This window comes from Lepidochelys kempii, chromosome 8 (assembly GCF_965140285.1).
Source record: "Lepidochelys kempii isolate rLepKem1 chromosome 8, rLepKem1.hap1, whole genome shotgun sequence".
Classification (NCBI taxonomy): Eukaryota; Metazoa; Chordata; order Testudines; family Cheloniidae; genus Lepidochelys; species Lepidochelys kempii.
The window spans coordinates 1637323-1663885 of NC_136387.1; the positions used below are offsets into that span (position 1 = coordinate 1637323).

At 55.1% G+C, this 26563-nt stretch overlaps 2 protein-coding genes across 8 annotated transcripts in view; one reads left to right on the top strand and one right to left on the bottom strand.

The window, feature by feature from the left end:
• FAF2 (Fas associated factor family member 2) overlaps window positions 1-12453 on the bottom strand; it is a 31680-nt gene extending 19227 nt beyond the window's left edge. The window contains exons 1-3 of one of the 6 annotated variants that reach the window (XM_073355146.2): window positions 10985-11064; window positions 3815-4351; window positions 586-2924 (exon numbers count right to left, since the gene is read on the bottom strand). In XM_073355146.2, the coding sequence (XP_073211247.1) occupies window positions 586-720 (135 nt within the window). In that variant the 5' untranslated portion in view covers window positions 721-2924; window positions 3815-4351; window positions 10985-11064. Of the gene's footprint in view, window positions 1-585; window positions 2925-3814; window positions 8722-10984; window positions 11426-12144 lie in introns of those variants that run through there. The other 5 variants (XM_073355145.1, XM_073355147.1, XM_073355144.1 and 2 more) reach the window with 5 other exon arrangements.
• Window positions 12454-12808: 355 nt separating this feature from the next.
• Window positions 12809-25629, top strand: CLTB (clathrin light chain B). Of its 2 annotated transcripts, XM_073355170.2 has the most exons (6): window positions 12811-13038; window positions 17802-17848; window positions 20452-20569; window positions 21304-21415; window positions 21988-22041; window positions 23083-25629. In XM_073355170.2, exons 1-6 carry the CDS (start codon window positions 12873-12875, stop codon window positions 23252-23254), a joined length of 669 nt encoding a protein of 222 aa, XP_073211271.1. In that variant the 5' UTR covers window positions 12811-12872; the 3' UTR covers window positions 23255-25629. The 2 variants fall into 2 exon arrangements, with proteins under 2 accessions (XP_073211272.1, XP_073211271.1); XM_073355171.2 differs by lacking the exon at window positions 21988-22041 and having other exon boundaries at window positions 12809-13038.
• The last annotated feature ends 934 nt before the right edge of the window (window positions 25630-26563 follow it).

The window sequence follows — 26563 nt, forward strand, 5'->3', positions numbered from 1 at the left end:
CAATGACACCTGCTTTTGTTGCTGAAATATCTTATCCGTAAAGTTACGATTTTGTCATGGTTATTTTTAGTGAAAGTCACAGACAGGTTGTGGGAAACAAACAAAAAGTCACAGAAGCCATGACCTGTGTGTGACTGGGAACTTTGAGGCCCCCCGTGCCACCCGCGGCATCTGGGAGATCTGGGGCTCCGTCACTGGCTGACAGTTCCAGTCCCGCTGCCCCAGGGCTGAAGGGAAAGTGTTATGGAGGTTTCTGAAAGTCATGGAATCTGACTTCCGTGACAATCTTATCCTTACTTATCAGCGAGTTTCATGGCCATTAAGTCTCAGCTTTAAGGATCTTTTACAAAATTTGCTGTCATTCAACTAAATTCCATGCTTTTAACTCCAGCCACACTTCACTGTCTGCTATTATGAAGTATCCTTCTGAAACAAGGACTTGGATAACAAACTACGTTCCTAAGGGCATGTCTACAATACGAACTTTTGCCTCCACAAGTTATGTTGGCATTAAGCCACTGCAGTTAGTATATTGCTTGTGTACCTTCCTATTTGGCTCCTTGCATCTGTGCTGTGCGTACTCACCAGGAGTGGCTGTGTTGATGCACTGCACAGCACAGTGCACCATGGGTAGGTATTCCAGTACGCAACCCGCCACCATCCAGCACGCTGTCTTTTAGTAAGTTTTTGGCACTTCATGATGAGGCAGAAACTAGTCATGCAGGAGTGACTGGGTGCAAGAGGTCAGTTTACCAGATTACAACTGTTTCCATTCCATGTCATCTATAGTCCACAATTTTCACCTGTTTAAAAATCCCATGCAGCCCTCCTTGCTGTCCACCTTCCGTGACATAATCATGGAGCCTGAACAGCTCTTAACCACTGCCATAAGTGTTGCAAGCACAAGACACACAATCCTTCAGTATTGGCATAGCTGCAAGAAGAGCCATGGGGAACATGATGATTTGCAGGAGGGCAGATTGCTGAGAGACAAGCGAGAACCAATTCAAGGTCGTTGGTGGCATTCACGAAGCAGCTGCAAATGGTGGAGTGCTGCTTCTGGGCCTGAGAAATGAGCACTGACTGGTGAGATTGCACCATAATGCAGGCTTAGGATGATGAACAGTGACTGCAAAACTTTTGGATGCACAAGGTCGCATTTCCAGATCCATGCGCCGAGCGTGCCCCAGGCCTCCAGCATAGGGACACCAGAATGAAAGCTGCATTGACAGCAGAGAAGTGAGTAGCAATCGCCTTGTGGTAATTTGCAATGCTGGATTGCTACCAGTCAGTGGGAAGTCATTTTAGAGCTGGAAAATCCAGGGTGGGAGCCATTGTCCTACAAGTGTGCAGGCCATGAACTGTCTCCAGCTATGCAGGACTGACTCTCAGCAACATGCAGGACCTGGTGAGTGGATCTGCAGCAGTGAGGTTCTCAAACGGCAATGGAGTAAGAGACGGCATGCATATCCCTATTTTGGCACTAGATCACCTTGCCACCAAGCATGTCATCAGAAAGGGCTACTTTTCTATGGTTGTGCAAGCCTTGCTGGATCACCGGGGATGAGTCATCCACATCAACGCTGGCTGGTCAGGGAAGGTGCATGACGCTTGCATCTTTAAGAAGGCAGTTTTGTAGAAAGCTACAAGCAGGTGCTCTCTTTCCCAACCAGCTGATTACCAGTTGCAATGTTGAAATTACACTAGTGATCCTGGGGGCTCCAGCCTCCAGCTCATGAAGTCAAACACCAGCCACCTCAAGAGCTATCAGCTCAGCAGGTGCAGAATGACAGTTGAATGTACTTTCGGTAGATTGAAGGGACGCTGATCCTGTTTGGCCACAAGATTGAATCTCAGTGAAAAAAATATCCCAGCCATTACAGCTGCCTGCTTGTCCTGCATAATATCTGTGAAGGGAAGGGGGAAAGTTGCCACTGGGGTGGAGGTAGAGTGGCTGTCTGCTGACTTGGAACAGTGAGACACAAGGGCTATCAGATGAGCTCAACAAGGAACCCTACAGCTTAGGGAAGCTTTGGAAGAGCACTTGAACAGCGAATCACAGTAACGCATTGTGGTGTACTGGGCTATACCTGGACCTGCTGTTTTGAGGCCTCTTAGGAATTGTGTGGTGCTTAGTGTACATCTAGGAATATAACATTGTCAAAGTAACTATTAATTTTGTGGTGCTTCCTGTGCATTTATGATTATTACACTGTGTTTGTCACTGATCCTGAGTTGTGTCACACTGTACAACAAGCAGCAAGCAGGTACTTTCAGTACCACTAGCCACTCTGCAGCATATGTTAATTAATTTTCCCAACAGAAAACTGAGTAACAAAACCAGTGCAAAGAAAACTGCAATTTAAAAGCAAAAACATTAACAACTGAATAAATTTATGGAATAGAACTTTACAAGGGAAAAGAACATTCATGTCCATTTTAGCTACACATACAGCAACCATGGCTTTCACAGGTCAGTGCATGTGAAGGTGTAGCTGTTTTTAACGTCCCCTGGCATGGAGTGGTCAGAGTAGGGATGTGGGCCCCTGATGCCACATGGAATGTTGAGAAGGACGTACTGCAATGAGTTCTCCATGGACTGCAAAGGGAAGCGAGCCTGTGACTGTTGAACCTGTAGGTCCACAAGAGTCTGCAACATCTGTGTGCGCTGCCGGAGATGCTCCATTGTGTCCTGGTGCATCTCCCTCTCCTTTTTCTGTACCTTTCTTCTGTCTGCTCTGTCCTTCTTCTTACAGTCTGCAATATTCACCCTCCAGGCCCTCTGCTCCCAGTCTGATGCAGCACTGGCTTCTTACATGATCTCGCTGAACATGTCATCCTGAGTTCTCTTCTTTCTCCTCTTTGCCTGGCTCAGCATTTGGCAGGTGTGGAAGAGGAATCTCTCATGGCCACAATAGCAGCAGCTACAGATAAAACACACAAACATACCATTGTCAGTACAGTCACAATGGAAAGTAAAAGTTAACATTCAGAACTCCCTTCCCTTGATCCCCTCCAAGTTTTAAACAAGACATGCTTATTGACACTTCTGCTTCGGAGCACTTGTGCATGGCAACACTCACAGAACTAGCCATGGTGCAGAAAATGAGGGGGGAATGGCTCAGTTACATTAAACTATCACAAAAACAATGAGGAGTTGGGTGGCACCTTAGAGATTAACAGATTTATTGATCCATGAATCTGAAGTGGGTTTTTTACCCACGAAAGCTTATGCCCTAATAAATTGGTTAATCTTGAAGGTGCCACCGTACTCCTTGTTGTTTTTGTGGATACAGACTAACACAGATACCCCTCCGATATTAAGCTATCAGTATAGATCAAGGGAACTGAACATTGCAACCATTTTCCACATGCGGTAGTGGTTTTAGCAGATCTCACTCCTGACAGGCACAGAGAGCACAGCTGCTGCTGGTCCCAAAAGCACCTGGGCCCATCTGCTGCCAGCCTGTTTACTGCAGTGGTGCCTGCTGAAGTTATTGACAACTGGCATGGAAAAGGAAGAAATAAGGCTGCCACCCTCAGAACCCTTTGGGTGAGGACTGCAGAGTACCTCCAGGAAAGTTTCATCGAGATCTCTCAGGAAGATTCAAGTGACATCCAACTGCTCTGCACGCCCTCTTGCCTAACTGTACAGGGGAATGAAAAGCAAACAACGTCTCTGCCTCTCTTTGTTGAACTGCTACCACTTCTAGTATTAGTGAGTGAATGAAAAGTCGATAGCTGCGTCCTGTGAAGCTGGGGATGCCATCAGTACATCACTAATCACCAACAGGAAATATATTTACAAACTTACCTGAGATTCCTTCCCCTGCACTGGGCTTGTCCATGATCTACTGCCAGGACTGACTGGATCGCAGTGGAGTCTCAAACAGGTCCTGGCTTGCAGTGCAGCCAAACCCATCAGTCACATGTCCCCCATCCTCCTCCTCTTCCTCACTGTTCAAACTAGGGGCCTGTGACTTGGGCTTCTCGGAGATATCCATGATCGTGTGCAGGGTGGTGGTGGGGTCTCTGCGAAGTAGGCATGCAGCGCTTTGTAAAAGCAGCAAGTCTGCAGCTCAGACTGGATCGACTGTTGGCCTCCCTGGCCTTCTGATATGCCTGCTGCAGTTCCTTTGCTTTCAGATAGCATTGCCGCTGCTCTCTCATATATCCCTTCTCCTGCATGCCCCATGCAATCTGCTCGTAGATGTCCTCTTTTCCCCACAGGCCCAGGAAATCCAATATCTTCTGTCCATTCCAAGCCAGAATGGATCTGGAGCGTGTAGCTCGCATGGTCAGCTGGGCAGTTGCACACAACAATGGAGAGCTGCTAGGTGTGCTCGCCAAACTGGACAATCAGGAAAATGCATTTCAACAATCTGCAGTGCTTTAACAGGTTGGTGTGTAGGGGGGAGGCATCTGGTCTCTGTGACCCCTGGACAGTGAAATTCACAATTTTGACCAGAGTGGTTGGTTTCGCGCATTGTGAGACAGCTGCAGGAGGTCTGTTAAGGTTAACATAGGAAATGCAGTATCTACACTTGTACTGTGTCGGCCTCAGTATATTGACCATGGCCCAGTGCCACTCGGGGAGACGATGTTACTGCATTACGGTAACAGCATGCCTACTCAGGTAGGAGACAAATTTAAGTGTAGACACATGCACAACTAGGTTATCACAAGGTGGCTTACATTGACCTAACTTTGTAGCGTAGCCTAGACATCAATGAATGTACATTCTGGATGCCTTTTCAAAGCACTGGACCTGAGTGGACACAAGCACATACTTTATCCCACTGCCTGCTATTTGTTCAGGCATTTGAGTTTTTACAATGGAGCATCTAAGCCTTTGAATAGCATGTGTTGTAAAGCTCCTCATCACCATCTCTTTTAATAACCCTGAAATGCCGCTAGCGATTGCATATTTACAAGATTCAGAAACTTGTTCACACCTTTGTTTTTACAGATCAGGATTACGGCTGGGCACCGTTAACAGGACTGCCTGTCCTAACAGAACATTCTCTCCTTTTTAAGTTACGCAAAATACAGTAGCAGTTTTTGGATGAAAAGCAAATATACATCACAGTTTGTTACATAAGAACGGCCATACTGGGTCAGGCCAAAGGTCCATCCAGCCCAGTATCCTTTCTGCTGACAGTGACCAATGCCAAGTGCCTCAGAGGGAGTGAACCTAACAGGTAATGATCTAGTGATCTCTCTCCTGCCATCCATCTCCACCCTCTGACAGAGACTAGGGACACCATTCCTTCCCCATCCTGGCTAATAGCCATTAATGGACACAGCCTCCATGAATTTATGCAGTTCCCTTTTAAACCCTGTTATAGTCCTAGCCTTCACAACCTCCTCAGGCAAGGAGTTCTACAGGTTGACTGTGCGCTGAGTGAAGAAGAACTTCCTTTTATTTGTTTTAAGCCTGCTACCCATTAATTTCATTTGGTGGCCCCTAGTTTTATATTATGGGAACAAGTAAATAACTTTTCCTTATTCACTTTCTCCACACCACTCATGATTTTATAGACCTCTATCATATCCCCCCTTAGTCTTCTCTCTTCCAAGCTGAAAAGTCCTAGCCTCTTTAATCTCTCCTCATATAGGACCTGTTCCAAACCCCTAATCATTTTAGTTCCCTTTTCTGAACCTTTTCTAATGCCAGTATATCTTTTTTGAGATGAGGGGACCACATCTGTACACAGTATTCAAGATATGGGCGTACCATGGATTTATATAAGGGCAATAAGATATTCTCCATCTTATTCTCTATCCCTTTTTAAAAGAGTCCTAACATCCCATTTGCTTTTTTGACAGCCGCTGTGCACTGCGTGGACGTCTTCACAGAACTATCAACAATGACTCCAAGATTTTTCTCCTGATCGGTTGTAGCTAAATTAGCCCCCATCATATCGTATGTATACTTGGGGTTATTTTTTCTAATGTGCATTACTTTACATTTATCCACATTAAATTTCATTTGCCATTTTGTTGCCCAATCACTTAGTTTTCTGAGATCTTTTTGAAGTTCTTCACAGTCTGCTTTGGTCTTATCTTGAGCAGTTTAGTATCATCTACAAACTTTGCCACCTCACTGTTTACCCCTTTCTCCAGATCATTTATGAATAAGTTGAATAGGATTAGTCCTAGGACTGACCCTTGGGGAACACCACTAGTTACCCCTCTCCTCCATTCTGAAAATTTACCATTTATTCCTACCCTTTGTTCCCAGTGTTTTAACCAGTTCTCAATCCATGAAAGAATCTTCTCTCTTATCCCATGACAACTTAATTTACGTAAGTTCCATTAGTTTTAAAGAGTGTTGATCTTATTTGCAGGAGGGCTTACAGAGCTGGTTAGCTAGGTGTATGTTTTGATGAGTACTAATTCACAACACTATTCACTGACCATCCCTGTAATATTGCAGTTGTGTTCTTGGTAACATTCCAGGCTTTATCCACAATGGCAATTTTCATAAAACCTCCCAAGATTGGGAGCATTAGTGTAGATCAGCCTACAACAGTTTTACCACAATTTGCATTAGTACTCCCACAACTGTTATAACCAATGGAGATGTACTGGTGATAGGAAGTTTCCCCCAAAACTGCCTGTGTAGATGCAACCTCAGGACCAGCATCAGCTTGTTAAACAGCACTCTTGCTACCATGTTCCAGTGTAGAGGCAGCATAGTTCAGAGATGTTTATAAATCATCTCACTGACGCTGAAAATAGTTTTCCACTGCATGTTAAAGCCTGGTATGACTATAGTTCAAACTGTCAGTCAAGAACCATGTTTAGACCATTCTTGCTGGCAAAATATTAATGCAGTTTCCCTATAGCTTGTAGGGACCTTTGTATTAACAGCAAACCACCCCCCCCCTTTTTTTTTAATACACTAGCCAGCAAGACCATGTTAGAAATCTAAAGTAAATACCACACTTCAATTGCAGTCAGCTTTAATTTCCAGTATCTTATGTGAATTTGTCAGATAATCATGTAAAGGTTTTCCCGCCAGAAAAAGTAGCACATTTTACTAGTCTTTAGTTTCAAATGCCTAAATGACATTTTCAAACAATTCCACTTAACCATAATTTTCCTCTTTACTGCTATCCAGTAGACCCTCAAAGGTATGAGCATCAGAGTTACGGACTTGCTGGTCAACTAGACAACCTGTGGAACTGGAAGTCAATCAATCAGGCAGCAGCACAGACAAAAAAAACCCAAACAAAAAGCAAATACTGCACTGCTTTGGGGCTCTAGCCCTGGGGCTCGGGGCTTGAGCCACAGGGGTTGGAACTGCAGCCGCAGGGTGGAGGGGTGGTCAGGGCTTCAGCCCTGCGGCTCCACTCCCAGTTTCAGCCTCATGTGGGGTGCTGGGCCTCAGGGCTTCAGCCCTGCAGCTCCGCTCCCAGCTTCAGCTACTCATGGGGTGCTGAGGCTTTAGCTATAAGGGGAGTGCCTGTTTCAGCCCCAGCACTCCCCCTGTAGCTAAAGCCCTGAGTCCCAGTGCTCCCCCAGGTCTAAAGCCTTGAGCCCCAGTGCTCCTGTGGGGCAGAAGCCCAGAGACCCCTGGCAGCCCGAGTGTCAGAAGCCTTCCATCACTAGAGTATCTACATACTGTCTCTCTCTCTGAATTCACAGGCCTTGTCCTTTTACTCAATTCACTTTACTTCTTACTATACCTTTAGACAAATATAAAGAGATAACAAAAAAGCTAATCCCAGCAAACCAGCAGTCACAAACAGGCTCTCAAGCAGAACAATGTAACCTAACATGGGGGCTCAGAATGCATGAATGCTGAATGCATGACATAACAGGAACTTTCAAAAACTACAATATCAAGAACCACAAAAGCCCCATAAAAACAAGCATCTAGAAAGTTCAACATTTGTCTCCCATATACCACTTCAACTTCTCATATAAGATACAGAACCCTAAGAAAAAAGGTTGAAGCTGTTTTGTGAGGCAGTCCATTCCCTACAGTTTTGAGATGCAGATTAAAATCCCTGAAAGCTTCTCAGATCAAAGCAGTGAAAAGTGGAATTCAATGTTTTAGTAGCATATTTGCTCAAGAGGTCAATACTAACAAGCATAAGATTGTGGGGGTTTGTATATTAGACTTTTAGGAAGTTTCTCTTTCTTTGGAAGACTCATATGTTGAAACATCACATAAAAGATGCAAGTCCTCACACCCTCATGACTGGCACTACTGTTAATTCCCAACCCACTGCCAAATTCCAGAGAATTATGTTTCCAAGGGCAAAGAGCATCTGACGTCTAGCAACACAAAAGCCTTTCCCAAATCTTTTTTAGAAGAGAATTTCTTTGCAAGTGTGTTTATCAAGGGTTTTGATATGTATTGTGATGCCCAAAGTAGAGGCATTTTGCTAACAAGTTTCCTATCTCTCCACTCCTCAAACTAGAGAGATGTTTGGCTCCTTTCAGCCGCATGCCACTATTTTACTTTTGTTAATAAATTTAGATGAAAGGTAGGTTCATTGCCTTTTTTTGAATGACACTACAGTTTTGAAAGCAAATTTCTTCTCATCACAACAGACACTATCCCATTCTGTGTCTGCAGAGGAAAGCCAACGCTCAGCCATCACTACATTAGAACACAGTCAGAACCTTGAGAATCAGGCCAGAAATGCCATAATGAACATGACAGGTTTCAGAGTAACAGCCGTGTTAGTCTGTATTCGCAAAAAGAAAAGGAGTACTTGTGGCACCTTAGAGACTAACCAATTTATTTGAGCATAAGCTTTTGTGAGCTACAGCTCACTTCATCGGATGCATACTGTGGAAAGTGTAGAAGAAAGTGGAAAGTGTACACTTTCCACAGTATGCATCCGATGAAGTGAGCTGTAGCTCACAAAAGCTTATGCTCAAATAAATTGGTTAGTCTCTAAGGTGCCACAAGTACTCCTTTTCTTTTTATAATGAACATGGATCAACAATGAAATCCTACAAAAGCAGCCTCACTTTGTTCTGGCTCCTAACAAACAGGACTGCATCTCTGTCTGGATTTCCCAAACCTACTCATATCCAGCTTCTTTCTACAGATGTCCCTAAAGACAGCCATTGACCAAAACCAAATTAAGAACCTTTTGTTTGCTCACACAGTATTGGACAGGACAATTCAAGGATACAAAAGGACTTAATATTTATGTTTGACTTAAAATAGAAGCTATTTTTCCATAACAAACTGAAATTAAAGTTGTAAGAATCACTTCTTGAAAAAACAAACCCTTGAAAAGAACTATGAATTTTCTTAACAAACACGTTAATGAGCCTGGAAATTCCAAGTTAAAGTTCCCCCTTTAAAAAAAAAAAATCCCAGATACTTGTAAGTACACAAATTCAGAGTTAACTCAAACCACCTTAACTCTGCCCTCCTTTCATAAGGGAATCATGAAAACAACCAAAAGTTGAAAAACATTATCCCTCCATCACCTGGTTTCATTTCATCACTGACCTTAAAGACTTTAATTACCTTTTTAATTTATACAGCTGTTATGCAGACCGCAGTCTTATTTAAAGTAACAAACAGTCCATGTATAATAGATCCTTTTAACCTTAACTTCAGGTTAATTTTTTTTTTAATTAAGAACTTCCTTAGGTTTTTATAAACATTTAAGAACTGATCAATGACAAGAGTCCATGTGGACCTTGCAAGCTACACAGGGATGGGCTCAATTCTTTCCAAGATAGTCTCCTGCCTCTGCTGTTTGACTGTCTCTTTCCTCAAAAAGAAAAGGAGGACTTGTGGCACCTTAGAGACTAACTAATTTATTTGAGCATAAGCTTTCATGAGCTACCGCTCACTTCATCGGATGCATGTTTGCCAATGTGGTTTCCTGACCACCACTTCCCCCATCATGTTCACCTACATCTGGGTCATGCTTGCTTTGCAAAGCACTCATGGGGTCACATCTCCAATATATGCTTTTTAGCCACGCAAATGTTATGAGGTATGTGGAAAAACCACAGCTAACATCTAAATAGTTGTACTCAACATCCACAAACAAAATTTGTGGTTGATTACTGGCTGAAGTTCTATGGCCTATGTTATCCAGGTCAGATGACATTATCACAAGGAGAAAAGGAGTATTAGTGGCACCTTAGAGACGAACCAATTTATCTGAAGCATAAACTTTCGCGAGCTACAGCTCACTTCATCGGCTGCATGAATGTATCATGGATGCATCCGATGAAGTGAGCTGTAGCTCGCGAAAGCTCATGCTCAAATAAATTGGTTCGTCTCTAAGGTGCCACAAGTCCTCCTGTTCTTTTTGCGAAGACAGACTAACGCGGCTGCTACTCTGAAAATTATCACAGGGGTCCCTTCTAGCCTTAAAAATCTACGGACCTTCAAAACTAGGAGGTTGGAAACTTATTTGACAAAGAGAATGAGAAACTGCCCGCTTCGTCCCCCCCCCCCCGCACTGAAAGCTTCCCACTCCGCACTGGCAAGCACGCAAGGAATTTCCCAGGGCGTGTAATTCAAGAGGCTGGGGCAGTCTGTGAAGACCGCCCCGCGGGCAGGTGCACTGACTCGCTCACAGCTCACGTCCCGTGTGCACGAACGCTGCTACTCAGAGCCCCCAGCGCCTGTAAGCCCCCAGGAGGGTCCACGGCGCCCGCCGCGTGGCGAACCGGCCAGAGCACCGGGGGGCGGGGGCGGGGCGAGCAATGCACCTGCTCGCTGCGGGGCTCGGCGCGGGCGCAGCCGACGGCCCCGTCCCGAGGGCCGCACAGCGGCGGGGGCCCCGGGTCCGTACGGTCCCCGCCCCGGGTCCTGCTCAGCCCCGCGGCCGGCGCGGGCGCTCTGGGGCGGGGCCCGGCTCCGCGAGCGCCCGGGGCCCCCGAGGCCCCGCCGGGGAAGTCGAGGCCGGCTTGGCCCGGCCCCCTCACACCGCTCCCGCGCCGGGCCGCTGCGGGGCCCCGGGCCCGGCTCCCCCCGGGCCGGCACCTGGAACTGCAGCAGCCGCTCGGTCTGCTCCGCCGTCAGCTCCCGCTCCTCAGGCGCCGCCATTTTGCCGCCGCCTCTGACCCGCCGCTCCGTCACTCTCCGGAACTGACGTGCCACGCCGCCGCACTTCCGCCCTGGCGCGGCGGGCAGCCGCTCCGGGGAGAGCCGGACCCCTTGCCAACGGCCGCTTCCCTGGCCCAGCCGGAAACGGCCGAGCGCCATCCGGAGATGCCCGAACCTCACTCGGGATTGTCCGGAAATACCCGAACCCTGGCACAGGTGCCACGTGACCAACCAGCGGCCGTTCCCGAACTTGGCACGAAGCTGTCCGGAGATGCCCGAAGGCCGCGGTCGCGGCGGGGACCGCCGGGTTCGAATCTGGCCTCCGGCCACAGCCTGGCCCCGGGCCTTCAGCCTCAGCCCCATGCGGGCACAACGGGCTGGGCTGCTGGGCTGCACGGGCCACGGATGGGCCAGCTCTCTGCACCCTGGGCTGCATTCTCCTGGGCCTGGGCAGCCCTCCTCCCACCTCCTGAGACATACATCGGTCAGGCCCCAGGCCCCAGGCCTGACTGTGCTCAGCACCAGGGGCTGCAGAGGGAGATGTCAGAACCCTGAATTCACGTCCCCACACCATCTCCCGCCACCCTAATGGCACAGACCCCCCCGTACATACACATATCACCTCCCCTTCACACCAGTAACAAAAGGCACCAGATGGTGGGCAATTGTCCCCCTCCACTACACTCCCTTACAGCTCTGCAAACTGGTGTCCTCGGCTGGACTCTTTGCAGCCTCAGGGTTAGCAAATGTGAGGAATTTTCAAAGCAGGGGGCTTGGGAGAAACTGAGATTATGGGCAGACTCCCAAGAACAACCCTGGCTGCACACTCCAGAAACATCCCAGAGCCATTCTGGACTGGCAGGGCTGATGTGGACGGGGGTATCCTACACACACGCACTTTCTGGGTACCCAAAGGGGGAGAAGGGCAGGGTTTCCATGTTTGGTAACTATAATGCCTCATGGTGCCTGCTTGTCTCTGCACTGACCAGCTGTGGCTCAAGGTGAGCACTTCCCATAGAAATCCTGAGAGGGGTCAATACTGTCCCAAGAAATTTAAAAGGTGCTGGGCCAAATTTAGAATAAGGGAACAAACTGACCCCTGTGCAGGTCTGAGCAGGTAAACGCAGGTCTGTTTCTTGCTGCACATGCTCTGCTGGGCCCCTTATTCTATTTCCAAATGTGCCCAGCCACGGGGCTCCCTGCAGGAATACCGGCTTGTTCATCATGTGTACAGCGCCCCGGCTGTGTCCAGGGCTTTGCAGAGAAGGGCCCTGCCCCAAGGAGCTTACACGGGGACAAGCCCGGGGCTCAAGGAAAGCCCAGGGCCTGGGGGCGCTCGGCGGGGGGGCTGCTAAGTGCCACCGCTGGATGGGTGCCTCTTCCTCCCCCCTCCGCCCCGGGTGCGGGTTCAGGGAGCAGCGCCCCGCCCCGCCGGGGGGGCAGGCAGGGGTGTGCGAGGCTGCTCGCCCTGGGGAGCTGGGGCACCCGCGGGGGGCAGCGGCAGGTAGCCGGGGACCCCCGGGCTCGGGGCTCGGGGACCCCCGGGCTCGGGGCTCGGAGCCCGGCAGCACCCCCTTCGCGCCCGCCTGGGCTCGCCGCGGCCCCGCGCCGCGAAGGGTCCCGCCTTAGGGGGCGAGCCCGGCCCCCCGCTCCCCTCTGCTCCGCCCCGGAGCCGCCCGGGCCCCCCCCCGGGGGGCCCCGCGCCCCCCCCCCGGGGAGCCCCGCGCCCCCCCCCCGGGGGGCCCCGCCCCGCCCGCCGCCAGGCTCCGCCCGCAGTGACCGCCCCGTCCGTCCCCGGCTCCGTGCGCTGCGCGGCGGGGCCACCATGGCCGACGACTTCGGCTTCTTCTCGTCGTCGGAGAGCGGCGCCCCGGAGGAGGACCCCGCCGCCGCCTTCCTGGCCCAGCAGGAGAGCGAGATCGCCGGCATCGAGAACGACGAGGGCTTCGGGGCGGCCGACGGGGGCCCGGGGCAGGCCCCGGACGTGGGGGGTGAGTGCGGGGACGGGGCGGGCTGGGTCCGGCCTGGGCCCCCCGCTGGGGGTGGGGAATGCTCCCTCCCCATGGGGCTGGGCAGGAGTGTGACCCCAGCGGGGGTGGGGAATGCTCCCTCCCCCCGTGGGGCTGGGCAGGAGTGTGACCCCAGCGGGGGTGGGGAATGCTCCCTACCCCCGTGGGGCTGGGCAGGCGTGTGGCCCCAGCGGGGGTGGGGAATGCTCCCTCCCCCCGTGGGGCTGGGCAGGCGTGTGGCCCCAGCGGGGGTGGGGAATGCTCCCTACCCCCGTGGGGCTGGGCAGGCGTGTGACCCCAGCGGGGGTGGGGAATGCTCCCTCCCCCCGTGGGGCTGGACACGGCGTGTGGCCCCAGCGGGGGTGGGGAATGCTCCCTCCCCCCGTGGGGCTGGGCACGGCGTGTGACCCCAGCGGGGGTGGGGAATGCTCCCTCCCCCCGTGGGGCTGGGCAGGCGTGTGGCCCCAGCGGGGGTGGGGAATGCTCCCTCCCCATGGGGCTGGGCAGGAGTGTGACCCCAGCGGGGGTGGGGAATGCTCCCTCCCCCCGTGGGGCTGGGCAGGCGTGTGGCCCCAGCGGGGGTGGGGAATGCTCCCTCCCCATGGGGCTGGACACGGCGTGTGACCCCAGCGGGGGTGGGGAATGCTCCCTCCCCCCGTGGGGCTGGACACGGCGTGTGACCCCAGCGGGGGTGGGGAATGCTCCCTCCCCCCGTGGGGCTGGACACGGCGTGTGACCCCAGCGGGGGTGGGGAATGCTCCCTCCCCCCGTGGGGCTGGACACGGCGTGTGACCCCAGTGGGGTGGGGAATGCTCCCTCCCCCCGTGGGGCTGGGCACGGCGTGTGGCCCCAGCGGGGGTGGGGAATGCTCCCTCCCCATGGGGCTGGACACGGCGTGTGACCCCAGCGGGGGTGGGGAATGCTCCCTCCCCCCGTGGGGCTGGACACGGCGTGTGACCCCAGCGGGGGTGGGGAATGCTCCCTCCCCCCGTGGGGCTGGACACGGCGTGTGACCCCAGCGGGGGTGGGGAATGCTCCCTCCCCCCGTGGGGCTGGACACGGCGTGTGACCCCAGCGGGGGTGGGGAATGCTCCCTCCCCCCGTGGGGCTGGACACGGCGTGTGACCCCAGCGGGGGTGGGGAATGCTCCCTCCCCCCGTGGGGCTGGACACGGCGTGTGGCCCCAGTGGGGGTGGGGAATGCTCCCTCCCCCCGTGGGGCTGGGCACGGCGTGTGACCCCAGTGGGGGTGGGGAATGCTCCCTCCCCCCGTGGGGCTGGGCACGGCGTGTGACCCCAGTGGGGGTGGGGAATGCTCCCTCCCCCCGTGGGGCTGGGCACGGCGTGTGGCCCCAGTGGGGCTGGACAATGCTCCCTCCCCCCGTGGGGCTGGGCATGGCGTGTGACCCCGCTGGGGGTGGGGAATGCTCCCCCCCCTGGGGCTGGGCACGGCGTGTGGCCCCAGTGGTTCCGTTCCCCGCTCTGCAGTGGGTGGAATGGGCTCACCGCCTGCCCGAGGAGTAGGGTTCCCAGGTCCCTTCTATACGTCTAGCAGGGGCTGAGCACAGATGTTGTTACCCTGGAGTTCAATGGTCAGCATGGCTGCCCCTGGATCAGGGATCCCTGGGAAGGGCTGGTGCTGCTCACTTTGGGCTTTCCTTTCCCAGTGCTGCTTACTAAAGATCAGGACACAGCGGCCACTTCTCAGTGTGACGTGCCCCGGGAACTCCTGCCCTATAGGGCTGGGCTGATCTCAGGCAGCAGCAGGCCAAAGGCGAGCTGCCCCAGCTCTGCCCTGCCATGATCCCTCTACAAAGGAGAGGAGGCTAAGTCTCTGTGGCTCATTCAGGCAATAAGGGGTCCCTCATGCTGGCTGCGGGGTGGGCTTGTGAAGGGGGCGGTTGGCTTGTCACATGCGACATGAGCACATCAGGGCTTGGAAGGTCGCAGGCCTGGCTCTCCTCTAGCCCAGTGTAGGGACAGGTCCGTGGAGTTCACAGCAGAGCCAGATTCAGGGCCCAGGGAGGCATTGGGAGTAGCAGCTGGAAATGCTGCCAGACAAGACCCAGCAAGCCACGGGATTGGGTGTAGCCACCTACTTAGTGTGTGTGTGTGTGTGCAAGAGTGTGAGGGGGTGGAGGAGAAGGGAGGGTGCGGCTGTGCAGGGGTGGGAAACAGCAACAGAGAGGGATCTAAGGCCCTGCTGGGGCTGGAGCAGCTGGCAGGGTGGAAGGTTGAAGTCTGCTTCCTCAGGCCCCTGTGTCATGCTGTCTCTCCCTGGGGTAGCCTCCCCTAAGGCCATTAGCTCAGCTGGGCTGAAGCTGTGAGCTCCAAGGCTGGTCTGGTCCTTGCCTGACTGCATTGGCTGTGTGAATCCAGGACATGGGGGTCCAACTGAGCTGCAGGCCCCTGCCTGCCTGCATGTCGTTGGGGAGAACCCAGAGCTCACTCTAGGTGGAGGCAGGGAACTCTTCTCGGTGCTCCACTACCCCTCTAAGGCCTTCAAAGTGGCTGGAGTCTGGCTCTCCTGTGCCCCAAATAGCCTTCACCTCTGTTGGAATTATTAGTAATATTAGAAATAATTAATATGGGAGACTACCAGACACAAGTTGCTCAGAACATGCCTGACTGCCTAAAAATAAGCAGTCGTAGCCGAGACAGCACAATGTGATCAGAAGCACGTCATCAGTGTACTTATGGATGGGCCAGACCTCGGGAAAGCGGCCTTATCCTGGTGTGCTCCAGCGTAATGAGTGAGGGTCTGACAAAGAACCCTCAAACTCATCACTCTTTTTATACCAGTGCTGCCATTGCCACTTGAGCCAACAAATACTTCACACTTCACCCTAATTTTCAAACTGAATCCAGATGGGATGTACAACCTCCTTTCTCCCCAGGTCTTTCCTCCTCCTCTCGTCCCCTCCGACCTGCTGTCCAACAGCTTTTGCATGCCACCTGGACTCACCTAGCCTTTATTTTTAAGATAGCACGGGTATGTGGGGTGAGCAGGTCCATGTTGGCTCCTTTTAAGACAGATTCTTGTTGTCTTATTTGAAACCATCTGCAGTCACCCCTACCGATCAGAGGCCTTCTTTGTAGAAACTGTCCCTTATCTCATTAATTACTTTTTGAACTAGACATCCTTCCTCCTCCATTCCTTCTGGCCTCATAACTCGTGATTTTCAAGGCCTTCTTTCTACTAACTAGTCAGGGCCTTGCTTCACAATGTGTATGTTTTCTTAACCAAAGCTAACTTTAGTTCTTTACTGTAATATTTATTCCACAACCTAACAGCCGGAAGCCTGGCAAACATGCCCAACACGCTCATCTCAGGGACCGATCTCTGAAGGGGCGAGGGCGGGGGTGGATAATTCTGCCCATTTTATAGAGGGAGAGAGGGAGGCGGCCTGCCCAGTCACAGGGCGTCAATGCTTGTGCTGGAGTAGAACCCAGAACTTCCAGTTCCCAGCCTGTAAGCAATGTCCCTCCTCCCAGCTCTGAAGCTGTGAGCTCCAAGGCTGGTCTGGTCCTTGCCTGACTGCATTGGCCGTGTGAATCCAGGACATGGGGGTCCAACTGAGCTCCTCCCAGCTCTGCCCCGTTGGAGCATTTCCCCAGATGTGGCATTGGGAGCCTCAGCAGCTGACTCCCTGGTGGTCCCGACTCCCTGGTGGCCCCGCCAAAGGCTCCGGGACCCCTCTCTTGGAAGCTCTGTCCTGCCTGCCTGGGGATGGCACGGCACCCACAAAGTGGAGTCAAAATGGTCCAGCCTCTGTTTGGGATTCCCAGCAGCTGGTTGGAGGGATTCAGCTGATTGCCCCTCTGAATGACCAATCACATGTGCCCATGTGTGACCTCGCAGCTGAGGGGCCTTGCCTTTGGTTGGAATGTTTGAAAGATGGGGGCATATTTGTCGTTACTAATAATAGTCTTAATAACAATCAGTGTGCTTCAACCTGGCCAGCCTCCCGGCTTGGGAGCAGAACCCTGCAATTGCTCTGATCACTGGATAAGATAAAGCACCAGGAAAAGTGTCCTAAGGACCTGAGCCGAACCCCCTCAAACACATGTCTGGGGGGAGAGGCGGAGGGGGATGCTCCACAGAGGGGGAGTCTCACACCCTGGGGCTAACACTGAGCCCCCCAAACGAGGGGGTTGGAGATTCCAGATTCCCACCAGCAGGAGGTTCAGGGATGTCTCTGCTGGAGCCGGGTCCCTCAGCTACAAGGTCTTTAAATCCCAACGTGGCAGCTTAAAATCCTGCCACCTCTCCCTAGGCAGCCCGGAGGATGCAGGGCGGGTGGGCATTATGTGATCACAGTGCTGGGAGCAGGGGGCTGCTGCCTTTTGCATGAGCTGAAGTGAAGCCAGGGGAATTACTGTCAGCAAAGTGAGGGACCCCAACATGGACTAGAGCCAGGGAGATGGTGCTGCACAAGCTTCCCTTTGCACAGCTCTGACCCACAGCCCCCCGCTGTCCTAGCCCTGTGCGCTCCACCCACACAGTTCTGCCAATGCCCTTCACTTCTGACCCACAGCCCCCCGTCTATCCTGGCCCTGGGCTCCCCCCCATAGCTCTCCCAGTGCCATTCAGTCATGACCCCCTGCTCTTCCAGCCATGAGCTCTTCACTCCCCTCTCACCCCAACACACACAGCTCTCTGTGCCAAGCTGAAAGCAGCAATCGTGGGTCCCTCGTGTGCTGCTAACAGCCGGGTAACATGTTTCTCTCTTGCCTCCCATGCAGCTGACTTTGAGGACGTGGGGGCCACTGTGAATGGAGATGTCTTTCAGGTGAGAGCCAGATCCTTCGCCCTGCCCTGCACTTAGGGACGGTCAGCCAGTGGGTTTGCTTGGACCCTGGCATCCTGCCTCTGCACCCGGGTGCTGCTGTGCTGCTCATGGAAACATCCCACATCTGTATCTGAGCAAGGGGGAGCCCGGTGCTCCATCTCTGCCCTGTTTCCTTGACATGCCAGCCCGTCTGTCTGTGCCAGGGCATTAGAGGTGACGGAACTGGACTGAGCAGCAGGGTCCTGTGGGTTCCTGACTGGATTAAAGTCCCACCTATTCCCCCTGTTGGATCTGTGCTCAAGTGAGGGATGTCCCCCAGCTGGGGAGCTGCAGCAACCAAAGGGTCTAAAGCTGGGGGCAGCCTGTTGGAGCTGAATTGGGAGACAGAAAACCCAGAGAGACCCTCCCCAAAGGCCTTGTGTTTCTCCAGCCCACCCAGTCTCTTCGTTAAATGGGCTGCGGCTGTCCCGGGGCAGCTGGATGGCCTCTCTCGGCAGAGGCTGGAGCCGAGAGGCGATGAGGAGGGTAGTGGGACAGCAGTGGGGTCCAGCCTCTTGCTCCTGCTCGTAGAAAATGATGGCACCCGGGAGGGACGTGTGACACCTCCTTTCCAAGTTGGAGCAGCCCAGCTGGTTTATCAGCCTGGTTTTCCTCGTACTTCAGCTGGCACAAGTCAGGGCAAGCCCCACAGATCCCAGCGAGAGGAGACCCGAACGCAGAGATTTAGGGGCCCCAGCCACTCTCTGGGGTCCTGTCGCTACAGTACGTTCCACTGGTGTTGGACTCATGGGGCCTCCGGTCACAATGCCAATCCCCACCCAGGGGCATGGGCATGTGCAGCATCTCCCTTTGCATCTGCTAGGGACATGCCTCCCAGGACTCCCTCTCCAGGTCTCAGTCACTGTCTGCACGGGCAGAGTGCTCAGCCCCCTCCCCAGACCTGGCTGTGTGGGGTGGAGGGAGAGTAGTGGCTCCTGGCAGGGAGGAATATTTCACCCCTCCACGTAGCTAGCCAGTGGGGTGCGTGGGTTCGCTGGGCTTGCTTCATGGAAGGATGATCCCATCAGACAGGGAGGGACTTAATTAGATCAGGGCATTTCAGAGGAGAGCTGCACCCTAATAGCCTTGCTCAGTGGAAGGAGGGGCTGGGGGCGTGGAGGGGTTGGGGCAGAGAGCACCTTCGACTGGCTGTGCTATGTCATGGCCTGCTCCTGAGCAGGGCTAAGTACCTGCATCGCCCAGTGATTTCGGTGCTTGGCCCTCACAGGGGAGAGCTTTGAATCGGAGCTCTGCTCAGATGTCCGAGTGGCCCCTCCTCACACCAGGATGGGCTCAGGGATGAGCAACAGGCTCCAGGGCCCAAAGAATCATCTCTGCTCCAGGACAGGGAGCTGCAGCCTCCCCTCCAGCTGTAGCTGCCTTCCAAGTGTAGCCCCTTTGACCCAGCAGCGATGGGGAACGGCCCTCGCTGGGCCCTGCAGGTGTGTGGGGCTGGCAGAGGGATCTGCCCGTGACCTCTATAGGAACGGCCCTCGCTGAGCCCTGCAGTGTGTGGGGCTGGCAGAGGGATCTGCCCGTGACCTCTATAGGAACGGCCCTCGCTGGGCCCTGCAGTGTGTGGGGCTGGCAGAGGGATCTGCCCCTGATCTCTGTGCAGTCGCTGAGAGGGGAAGGTGGGGTTGATGCTATCTAGAGGCAGAACAGCACCACCTTGCGGGCCCTGTGGGACTGAGCCTTAGGCACCAGCTCTTCCCAACTCCCCTGGCCAGAGCTATCACACCCCTCGTTATCGGTGACTGGGCCCAGCCCCTCCCTCCGGGGACTCGGCGGTGAGGGCGGGACACCAGGGGTGATGCCAGCAATATGACACTAGGACCCAGAAGTAGGGGGGCGTCCGGCTCCAAGCAGTGGAGGGATCAGTAGCAGGACGGTGCCCTATCAGAATGACTGTGACATCACAGGCGCATTAGCCAGGCGGCTGCGTCTGCCCCGTGATGTCAGTTGTTAGGATGATGTCACAAAGGTGCAGCCCGTAGCCCCTCCCCAGAGCAGCAGCAGCTGATGGGGGCGTGACGGGGACAGACATGAAAGTCGTGTTGGCAGCGAATGGCAAGTTCTATCGGGTTGCGCCGGTGAGTGACTACTTGGCAGGAGGCGGGTGGGAGATGCTGGGCCCTGAGGAGCTGGGCAGTGGGACAGGTTTGATGCTGTTAGAAGGTGCCAGGCTGGCAGCTAGGTACCTAGCTTAGTGCAGGCAAGCTGGCTTGTTGGAGAGGAGGGCGTCTGGCCTCAGTGGCCCCTGGCTCTGTGCTGAGGGGGTGCTTGGGGTCAGCCGTGGGGGTGGGCTCCTTGCTGTGGATATGGGAACAGACTGAGCCCCTCAGTTCTTCCTCCTGGGCTCCTCAGTGTGCACTGGTGGGGAGGAGGTTTGATCACTATCAGTCCAGAGGGGGGCATCACACTTCACCCCTCTGCAGGGGTTCACCCGCTGAGGTTCCTCCCCACCACATGCCCTTGCTGCGCCCTGCTTGCGGAGGGCCTGAGGGCAGGCAGGGAGTGCTGGAGAGGGCTGCTTTTCATGGGGGAGTGCTTATGTCCCGCAGGAATCCAACGGCCCCACGGACGGCTACGCAGCCATCGCCCGGGCTGACAGGCTGACCCAGGAGCCCGAGAGCATCCGCAAATGGCGGGAGGAGCAAAAGAAACGGTTGCAGGAGCTGGGTGAGTGGGGTGGGCAGGGCGGGAGGCTCCTCCACACAGCACAGAGACCCTGCCTGCCTCTGTCCCTAGCAGCTGCGGAGAGCCTGGGCTCCTGGCACTTTCAGCCCTCATCTACCTGCTGCATTGATCATACACCCACTGCCACGCTCCCAGGCATCCCGGGAGACAGTCTACCCCTCCCCGCCAGCAAATGCCCCTGGCTCAAGTTCCCTGACCCTGGCTGGGGCGCCGACCCAAAGGCCAGGCTCCCTGCAGGCTCAGGCTTCCCCAGCAGGAAGTGTGGGTAGGTGCCGCAGCTCCTATGCTGCCTGCACACCTCTCTCACTGAAGCCTCCTCTTGCGCGCTCCACTCGGCTTCTGCAGCGGGAGGGCACGGAGAGAGTGGGCCACACGCAGGCGCTGAAAGCCAGGTCAGTGGCCATGGCTGGAAGGGCCCTAGTTCTTGGGGGCTGCAGAGCCCCGCGGGCATGCGATTTAGCTGGGAGGATGGGAAGCTCCTGCCACCTTGTGCTGGAGGAGCAGGGTGGTCTTGTGACAGGAGCATCTGCCCCCTTGGGATGTGGGGATTCCCCCTGGACAGAGTCTCTGACAGGACCCTGCTGCCTATACAGCCCTGTCTGCCTCTGTTCTCCTACCAAGGGAGTGAGCTGACCCAGCCTGGGTGGGGCTCCCCCTGCAGCAGAGCCTGCTGTGTGTCTGGCTGCCTGCTGACCGTCTGTCCTGCTGTGCTCTAGATGCTGCTTCGAAGGTGACGGAGCAGGAATGGCGCGAAAAGGCCAAGAAGGACCTGGAGGAGTGGAACGTGCGTCAGAACGAGCAGATGGAGAAGAACCGAGTTAACAACAGGTATTGCGGGGGATGGCGTGGCGGGGCCGGCCGGTGATGCAGGGAGCCTGTCGCTCAGCTGAGCTGTGTGCAGCCAGAGGAGGTGCTGGGGATTGGTCCACCCAGAGTCCCCCTAAAGCCAGATCCACAGTGCCCCATGCCAGCAACAGTCACTGTCAATAATAGCTCACAGTCTCCTGGTGAAATGCAGCCACCCGTGGGCTGGAGCTCAGCAGAGGGGTGGTGGGGAACTTTGTCAGAAAATAGGGTCAGACCCCTACTCCTCTGAGAGGTGTTCTGTCTGCCTTGCTCCAGAAGGTCTCATCCTGGCCAGATGCTGCCAGATGCTGGTTTCCGTGGTGCTGATGCTGTGGCATCTCAGCACTGAGTCAGTCCGATTTCCCGCCTGCCTCGCGCCGAGGGGTTTCTGCGTACCTGCATTGCTGCCGGGTGTCTGCTCAGCTCCGGGGTCACTCGCGAATCGGAACTGGTTCCCTGCCCGTCGCGCTGGGGAAGGACACTAACCCTGTCTCTCTCTCTCTCTCTCTAACCCTTTGCCTGCCTGGCTGCTCTGTCTCCTGCTCACGCGCTAGGATTGCTGACAAAGCATTTTACCAGCAGCCGGACGCCGACGTGATCGGCTATGTGTATGTGCCTCTTGCTGTCTCTGTGTCCTTTCCCTAGAGGGCCCTGGGGGAGCCAGGCGGGCGTGGGGATTTCAAACCCCAGAGACACTCGCTGCCCAAATAGGGGTTCCCAGGGGCCCTCGGCCTCAAGGGTGGCGGCACCCAGCTGAGCACGTCCTACTGGCAGATTCACAAGAGATGAGTGGGGCTCTGGATCATGCTTGTTAAGGCAGATAGAAAGAGGGGAGATGACCCATCAAGAATCTGCCCCCCAGGCTCACGCCCCTGGGAGGAGATTGCTGCACCTGCCTCCCCAGGGCCGGCTGGGCAACGTCCCAGGTGAGCACAGGGCCCAAGGAGTCTGAGCGCAGCGAGGGTCAGCACCTGGGGCACCCTTCACGTGAGGCAGACGGCTCTGTCTGGATGTGTAAGAGCCTCGCTCACTGCTGGGAGCCAGGGTCCAGGAACCAGCTGTCTCAGGCCTGGAGATCTGGGAGCATGAGTCCAGCAGCTGGAGGGGGAGGATAGTTTGCAGGCTGGGGGAGTGGGGGGGTGTTTCCCCAGCCCAGAGAGCAGACGTTCCCTCTTACTGGGGCTGGGCTGGCCTCAGGCTCAGACAGGCAGGCTGGCTGTGCTGAGCCCAGCGGCTCTAGGACAGTAGGATAACAATGGCCAGGCCATTCCTGATGCTGTTGTTTGTGACACTGGGCTACCAACATCCCCCATATCCCCAAAGCAAAGGGGCGGGTGGCTAGTTTCTCTTGGGAGCAGCTGGCTGGGGCCCCCGGATCTCCTGTTCTCTGTCTCTCCTAGTTCTGCAGCCCCAAGCGCTTGCTCTGGAATGGCCCAGCCAGGACTCTGTGTCCCAGAAGGAGGGGGTGTTGCCTGATCGTGGGAGAGGAGATGGGGGTGAACCAGGTGGGAGTGCAGGTGTGGTGCCTAGCAGCCCCTGGGTCCTACCCACTGGGAAACAGGAACCTCCCTGGTCTCAGGAGGGGAGATCCAGCAGCCCCCTCTCCTTCAGAGACTGACCCCCACATCTCTCCCACCTGTCTCCCCCAGGGCCTCGGAGGAAGCCTTCCTGAAGGAGTCCAAGGAAGAAAACCCCGGCACAGAGTGGGAGAAGGTGGCCCAGCTGTGTGACTTCAACCCCAAGAGCAGCAAGCAATGGAAGGATGTGTCGAGGATGCGCTCGGTGCTCATCTCCCTCAAACAGACACCCCTGTCCCGCTAGCCGCCCGCCCAGCACGACCAAAGAGTGGGGGGGACGGGGCGGACATGGGCCACTCTTCCGCCAGCGGGCTCGCCTGGACCAGCACATCAGGTTCAGTTGGACGCCAGCAAGGGGCGCTGCTGCCCCCGCCCCCAGTCCCCCGCCCCCAGTCCCCCGCCCCCTTTGCTCTCCGGTGCGCGTGGCTAATTTGGTTGGGTCGCTGGTTGTAACTGTCCCCCTGATTTTCCTTTGCTTAAAGGGTGCATTGGTCTCTTTTTACACTTATTTATTACCATGGTGGTTCCCTGGGCAGCAGGGCTGGGCTCCCTCCCCCACTGCTTCTGGGGAGGAGAGCTCGATGCCGGTAGGCCAGGCACAGGCCTCTGACACTGTGAGAGATCCCGGGGTCTCCTTGCTGTCCCTCACACCGACTCTCCCTTCTCTGCCTCAAACCCATCCAGCTTCTTCCCCCGGGACAGAGAGCTGAGCCAGTTCGGTGGGAGCAAACCCTGCCGCTTCCTGCCTGAGATGCTGGGCCACAGCACTGGGTGACAGTGGGATGAGAGGCAACATTGTCTAGTATCCTAGCATGGGGCTGGGAGCCAGGACGCCTGGGTTCTACTCCCAGTTCCTCGTGGGACCCTGGCTCTCCTGTGTCCACCTGTAACAGGGGATGGCTGTGACACTGGGAGGGGCAGGGCCGGTTCCTGGCTGCACAGGTGTGACATCAGCCAGAGGCAGTGGCTAGGTGCACACAAGCTGCCAGGGAAAAAGGAGAATCCCAGTCATGGGCGCTCCAGGCGGAGCAGAGCTGGGAGCATGCAGGAGCATCTGGGTCTGGGAGGTAGCAACCCCCAGCTCCTCCTCCAGTGTTAGCGTGAGTCTCTGGCATAGCAGTACCGGAGAGGCAATGGCAGTGGCTAACCCTGCCCTGGGGAACTCTCTGCCACAGGATAGTGCTGAGGCTGAGCTCCCAGGATTGGGTATGTGGCTGGCTAAGGACACATCAATGGGTTTGACAAGTCAAGTTCGGACTCAGGAGAAACCTCCCCTAGGGGAACTTATTCCACCACTGCTCCTTAGGGAACTTCTTGTTCCTCCCTCTGGAGCACCTCTCATGGAGACCGAATACCAGGCTCGATGAGCCCCTGGGCTGAGCTGCTCCGGCACTTCCTCTGCTCCTAAGTGAAGGTGGCTGGGATGGGAGTGCTGAGCTCAAGCAGAGCTGCCCCTGCCCTGCTGCAGGGGACACGGGCTGAGATCCCTGTTTGTGCTTGGCCAGGGAGAGAAAACGCCCACCGGCCCGCGCGTGGACTTGATATTCCAGAGGAAAAACTCTAGCTCTGGTGTTTGGACTCTGCCCTGCCTCTGAGCAACCGATGAGCCCTCAAAAAGTAAGGGGAGTGCCTGGGGTGGGGACAGGTACCGGCTGAGGCAGCCTGGCCTAGTGGCTTCACGTTCTCTCGCTGCTGTTTCTTCTGTCCCACCCCTGGCCTGCCAGCTAAAGGGACTCCACTGTCCTCCCCTGAGCGATGCCCTTTGAGGAGGGGGCTCAGCTTCCTCCCCAAGCACCTTATCTGTCAATAGGGTCTTGGTGGGGCCAGGGCAGCCCCATCTAGCTCCCAGCACAGGGAGCCTGGAGGCTAGAAACCAGCTCTGCACTCAGGAGCAGACAGGCACGCTGGACCCCCTTCGCCCTTGGGCTCTGTCTCCTGCCATGTTCTTGTGCTCTCTGTCCTGGCCGCATGCACCTCGGGCAGGGACTGGGTCAGGTGTAATGCAGCATGGCTTACGGGGACCTCACACAGGGCATGCTGCCTGGTGCTGGGTGGGGAGAGCAGGCTGGGAGGAGACACTGGCAGGGAGCTCAGGGCGAAGTCCATAAAGCCAGGAGCCCCCTCCAGCCAATGGGGTGAGGCACCGGGGAACCTCTCTCCTCTGCAGACCTAGCCCTGCCCATGAGCTAATTGGACATGGCTGTCATAGGGCCCTGTCTGACTCTGCTCCAGCTTAGTTCTGCTGGGCGTTAGCCCTGCTGCTCAGGTGGATTAGGCCCGGTTTAGGGCTGCAGCTCTTGGCAGGTGCTCCGAGACGCCAGGCTGGGATTTCCTGCTCCAGGACTCTGATCGTGGCAGAGCAGCAGCCTGGAACTGGGCCTAGCTCCTGCATGAATAGGGGGCAGGAAGCATGGCTTGGGCATCCCCCCCTCATTCCCAGTGGGGAGCAGGACCCCAAGGGGATAGCTGGTACTGCTGCTTTACAGACAAGGGCCCGGCTCCTGTTCCTCCTCCTGCCCGGTGACGGCTCTGGGGAGCACTATGCCTGTTGTATGTCCCCCCTGCTTTGGTATATGTGACCTTGTACAAATAAACTGACATGACTCCACCCCAGCCCAAGGAGCAGTTTCTCGCTTGCTTTCTTTCTAGGCTGATGCTTCTCTGAGCGGGCATGGGGGAATCCACTGCAGCTGCTGTGCTGAGCCCACAAACTGGGCACAGCAGACTGGGGTAGGGCTAAAAGGAGACCTTAGGGTGGAGCCACCCTAAAGAAAAGCAGGAGTGACCTGGTCAGGGCAGGACCGCTGAGTTAGCGCTGCAGCTTTACTACCAGCAGTTGCTGTGGGCTCAGCTCAGGGCTGGCAGGTCAGGGTTATTGATGAATTCTGAGCCTCGAGGAAGCAGAGAGCTAATCATGATCTTGTTTGGAGTTGAGCTTCCCGCACACAGCTGGGGTTTCTCCTGAGCAGACATTGCCAGTCTCGCTCCATTCAGACTTCAGCCTCTGGGGTAGCTTTCATTGTGCAGACCCTCAGGCTCCAGGGGAGGGGTGCTCCGAGCCTTTCTGGATTAGATGGTAGAAGCAGCTACCCCCTGGCCTGAAACAAGTCAACTCCAGTTGTCCAACGCAGAATCCTCTTTGGAGGTAGCCTCAGTGATGGAGCCAAGACATGGAAAGGAAGGTTCATCCAAAGGAAGGTTTATTAAGCAGCAGCCTCCACCCAACTGAAGAGAAACAGTTTCACCTGTCAACACAATCAGATACAATGCACCGGCCTCCTGCAGGCCACCTCCCAGGACCAGGGCAGAACATGCTACTTCCAAAGCGGAGGTTCACAGGACCTGGCTGTATTTATTCCCAGCAGAGACAAGGACGTCAGCATGCCTGACACTGGGGTGTCAGCTATCATGAAACGTCCCATTACCTTAAATCCAAACTGCCCCTTGTGAAGCAGATCCTGGCTGGGTGAGATGAGCCAACCCCACCACTCTGAGCCCTGCCAGATTGCAAATGAACAAGGTGCTTGCCAGGCTAACCCTGCAATCCCTTCCT

Bases quoted from the DNA above. Each gene is read 5' to 3' on its own strand.
- CLTB (XM_073355170.2), top strand. From the start codon at position 12,873: ATGGCCGACGACTTCGGCTTCTTCTCGTCGTCGGAGAGCGGCGCCCCG. The intron at 13,039-17,801 runs GTGAGTGCGGGG...CCTCCCATGCAG, and splicing joins GCAGGCCCCGGACGTGGGGG to CTGACTTTGAGGACGTGGGG. The intron at 21,416-21,987 runs GTATTGCGGGGG...CTCACGCGCTAG, and splicing joins AAGAACCGAGTTAACAACAG to GATTGCTGACAAAGCATTTT.